The 4,578-nt window shown below is 42.5% G+C and overlaps 1 protein-coding gene across 17 annotated transcripts in view; it reads right to left on the reverse strand.

Moving 5' to 3' along the window:
* Window positions 1-3,972, reverse strand: part of col13a1 (collagen, type XIII, alpha 1) — a 119,439-nt gene extending 115,467 nt beyond the window's left edge. For 8 of the 17 annotated variants that reach the window (XM_035664200.1, XM_035664198.1, XM_035664202.1 and 5 more), the window contains exon 1: window positions 3,113-3,970. In XM_035664200.1, the coding sequence (XP_035520093.1) occupies window positions 3,113-3,412 (300 nt within the window). In that variant the 5' untranslated portion in view covers window positions 3,413-3,970. Of the gene's footprint in view, window positions 1-3,112 lie in introns of all 17 variants that reach the window. The other 9 variants (XM_035664210.1, XM_035664208.1, XM_035664205.1 and 6 more) reach the window with 3 other exon arrangements.
* Window positions 3,973-4,578: the final 606 nt, after the last annotated feature.

Here is a 4,578-nt window from a genome sequence, read left to right on the forward strand (position 1 = left end):
TATGTTTCCATTAGTGTATAATCACCTGAAAATAAGAATCATTGCATTTTTGCTACCTTAGAACGAGCTGTTTTTATCCTCAGAGGGAGCGGGTCCTCTTCTTTAATTGATTTAATTTTAATTAAAGCTGCAGTAGGTAATATTTATTTAAAGTACAAACTAACTCATTCATACACATTCACACACCGATGCACAGCATCGGGAGCAATTTGGGGTTCAGTATCTTGCGCAAGGATACTTCAACATATGGCGGGAGGAGCCAGGGATCGAACCAACAACCTTCCGATTAGAGGACGACCCAGTCTTCCTCTGAGCCACAGCCGCACGACCTGAGCCGCAGCCACCCAATTACTCAAAAAACGAATGAATTCTGCTGTGAGCCAAATTTGACTTGAATATTAATAACTCTGTCCTGCTGGAACGGGGACATTTTCCATAACAGAGGAAACTGGTCATCATGGAGGTGGATTCTGGACAGCATTGGGTAAAAGTACCACAAACGTCTCCCTCTCTCTACAAAAGGCCACATCTGTGCTTGTGTCCCATTAATAATAACTATTTATACGCGCAGAGCTAAACAAAGAGGCAGGCTACATCGCCCCAGGCCTGTCTGGAAATGAAGAAGGAGGGATCACTGGGCCCCACGGAGGATCTCCAGAGCCAGACGCTTAAACAGGACTCTGTCACCAGCACCTTTGATTGTCCTTTAGTACGTCAACCTCATTGTTGTGTTTTTGTTACCTTAGAATGAGCCATTTTTATCTACAAAGGGAGTGTGTCACCTTCCATGGAGGCCTCCATTTTTCTACATTAGCCCAGATAGGTTAAAGCAAACACTGATTAGTTGGGGCCATTTACACATTTCACAGGCCACCATAGTTTCTGCCTCATGTTTAAAAAGGCAGGGCGAAACGAGTGAGTTGCAGTCTGCAACTAGACCGCAAGATGCCACTAAATCCTGCACACTGGACTAAGAGCAGAGCTGGGGTCAGGTTAGCCTAGCTCAGCATAAGCCCCTCTTACACAGCCAGTTCATGGTGGGATTGTTGCGCCGTTATTCTGACTCGCCACTTGGCATAAAAGGTATGAAGACGGAATGAGGGGGTCATTGTTGTTCCACCTTTGAGCCGGCAGCAGAGGTAGTAACAGAGCTGTCAGGATGGGACACTTGCGTGTGTGCGTTGAATGCAAGCCATCAACATATATAAAGACCTGACAAGCCAAAACATCTCAGTCACCCTCTGGTGGCTGACTGCAGTACAGGTCATGAAGCCTGCTTATTTGCATATTAGGTGTTGAGGTCATACAAAAGAAACAGGAAGGTCAAGTTACTTTAATATTGTGATACTTGGATTAGGTTAGGGTTTAGGAGACCTCATTACCAATTGAATCCAGTTTATATCCCTGAACACATTCTGACTTCAGCTCATCCATCTTCTCATCTAACAATAATGTGTGTATTTCCCAAAACTGTTCATTTAAAACGTCTCCAACAAATCACCAGTCAACCAATGAAATTATCACCCTCTATTGTCTTCCAAACACAGAGTATCTCAGCTAATAACATTTCCAACAGGCTAACAAATGGAGAGTGCAATACTTCCCTCATCCCCAGCAGCAGGCACCCTGTGCTCTCTTCTCCTGGTAAGTGCATTATACTAGCCCTAGTGAAAGGGATCATGGGAGGGGGGGTGATAAAAGTTAGGCCAAAGCAAACGGAGGAAGGGAAAACAGGGCCTCTGCCGGACTTCAATCACTGTGGAAGAGCTTGTTAGTGTAGCTGTGGAAGTGGTCAATGAAAGGGCAGCAGAGGGCAACTGTAGGAGTACCAGATGTGAAAGGCCAGGGAGAGCTCCTCACACGTTATCTCAGTGAAGAGGTGCACATGATAGTTAGAACACATGTGCGGCTTGCTCGGTTGTTCAGAGATGTGCAGGAACTAAATTTAATTTATTTGTGTTTGACTAAAGACACTCTGATAAGGCAGCCTTTATAAAGTCTTTATAAGTAGTACATGGTGGCTTTATTAATACTTCATAAAGAATCTAGTAACATGTTAGATATCAGTTATAATACATTAGTAAAATCAAGTTTTGGGTTGTAAAAAAAATATCTTTGATTTGTGTATCACACTACAACACTACAATCAGGCAGCTTAGAGTGTATAAAATGTAACTAATGGCTTATTAATGGTTAATTACAAAAATACTAACACCATAAATAAAAAAGTTTTGTGTTGCCAATTTGTAAAAAATAAATAAATAAAATAAAAATAAAAAAAACGTTTTTCATTGTTGTTTACCCTTTTACTAACACTTTCTTATAAGGCAGCTTAATTAGTTAGTTAAAAGTGTTTACAAGTTGTTACTTTATAGATCAGTTAGAATCCACTATTTATTTTTATTATTATTTATATTATTACTAGTTTTGGGTTGCCAGATTGTAAGGAAAAACTTTGGTGTCTCCCTTTTATTAACAGGCAGGTTAATTAAGTGTTTTAAACAAGTTACTAATTGCCTATTATTGGTTAATTAGAAATGTACCAAGGCTTTATAGATCAGTTAGAATCCATTAATAAAAAAGGTTTTGGGTTGCCAAGTTATAAAAAAAAACATCCTTTGGGTTAGTGTTTACCCTTTCAATCAGACAGGTTAAGTGTTACTAATGGTTAATTACAATTTTACTAATGCGTTAGAGATCCGATTAGCAGCTATTTATAAGAACAAGTATCTAAAAATAAACTAATTAAGTTATAGGCCTGACCAAAAAGGATTTAATGTAACTTAAAAAGTTTTCAAATGAATTAGTACACAATAATCGTTAGTTAGTATTTAATAATACTTAGTGAAGATAATGTGAACAGCTCATTCCCCATAAAACTATATTACTAAATAGTAATATAAATTCTTATAGCTCAAGATGAGTGTAAAAATACAAATTTAAGTGTATGGCTTGTTTTCCTTCTATCCATCATCTTAAAGTGAACTAACGCGCAGTCCCATCTGAAGTTGCAGCCTGGAGGAACCTCTATGAAACAAAATATCTTCCATCAGATGCCATATTCTAAAAACCTGCTTCTAAAACGTTTGAGTTTTGTCAGTAAAGCGCTCACCTCCTCCAGGATCTGGTCCAGTCGGCCCAGGATAACGGGCTCCACCTGCTCCAGAGACAACATCCACGCGGAGAGTTGCTGCTGCTCCAGACTTACTATCCTGGACTGCAGCTCCGATGTCCGCACAAAAACCACAATGCAAACTCCAATGCACAGAACAGACACCGCGATGCAAATCGTTACGCTGGACAAATCTCTCCAATCTCTCCGTTTCTGCTGCTGCTGCCCGCCGCCAGTCCTCCTCTCCTCACCCGCTTTACTGGCGACTCCCCACTTCTGAACCTCTCCCATTTTATTCATCTAACTCTGGTTTTATCCACACAGAAATCCCTGTCTTCATCAGGTGCAGGGTAGCAGAAGAGGAATCCTAACGACCTGCAACTGTGGAGCGTGTGACAGACTCTGTCTCTCTGCTGGGGGAAAAGTTTTGCAGATGTCTATTTTCTTCTTCAAAGGCTCTCCAAACTACGTTTCTGAGCTCAGATGCGCAACTACATCAAAGTTAGAACAGGAGACATTGTGCAGATTGGCATCAGTCAGTCAGTGATGTTCCTGATTCACAGGGACGGACTCTAAATCCTCTGCGTTCTGCTCCGTTTGTCCCATTCGCTGCTGCTCCCTCTGAGCGATCCCACTGTGTGCCGCAGGTCTGCCGTCAGTGTGCGTCTCTGAAACCCGAGCCAGCCTCTCTCTCCTCTGCGCAGCTCTGGATGCCGCGGGCCCTTTGCTCACAGTGCATGCTCCTCCTCTGAAAGGCTTTAGGTTAAATACCGGGGCGGGATTCATGGCGGTGTTGCTGCCCCCTTTGATCCGCGCACTTAGTGAGGGATATTTTTAGGGTGCGCAGAGCGAGGACACTCTACTCACACAGCTGGTACACTGCCGGCCTGCTGAGTAGTACTGCTCAGATCCCGACCAAAACAACAGCAGCACTCTACTTTCCCTAGTCCGGATCCGGCTCTGTTTGAAAGAGGATCTGCTGGACTCGGTGAACCTGTTGTGGGCTCTGTGCAGAAAGAATGGAACACCGACCTCATGCCCATCAGACTAGAGTCAGTGCTGATGTCTTGTGCTTATCTAGGATTCATTCCAACATGTCACCTAGACCAACCATTCAAAGTTTTTAAGAACTTTTCAGAAAAAAATTCTCTGATTTCCACTTCTCTGTTTTCTGCTTTCTTTAGTCCTTTATGACAGTAAACTGCATATTATGACTTATGGCACTTGTTTTGGGCCCCAACCTGGCCCAAACCCAGCAATTCGTGTCAGGTCCAATCGGGTTCAGGCAGAGAACCAAAGCTCTACTACCTTTGCAAACCAAACACCGGCTCTAGATAGGGTCTTTTGTGTTTTTTGTGAGTTTCGCAGCCACCATAGTTTCTCCTACACACTTTGGAAGCTGAGTGGTATTCAGTTAGTTGTAATCTGCAAATTCACTACTAGCCACTAAATCATACACACTGGTT

This window comes from Morone saxatilis, unplaced genomic scaffold (assembly GCF_004916995.1).
Source record: "Morone saxatilis isolate NCDOM2014 unplaced genomic scaffold, NCSU_SB_2.0 Contig19, whole genome shotgun sequence".
NCBI lineage: Eukaryota > Metazoa > Chordata > Actinopteri > Moronidae > Morone > Morone saxatilis.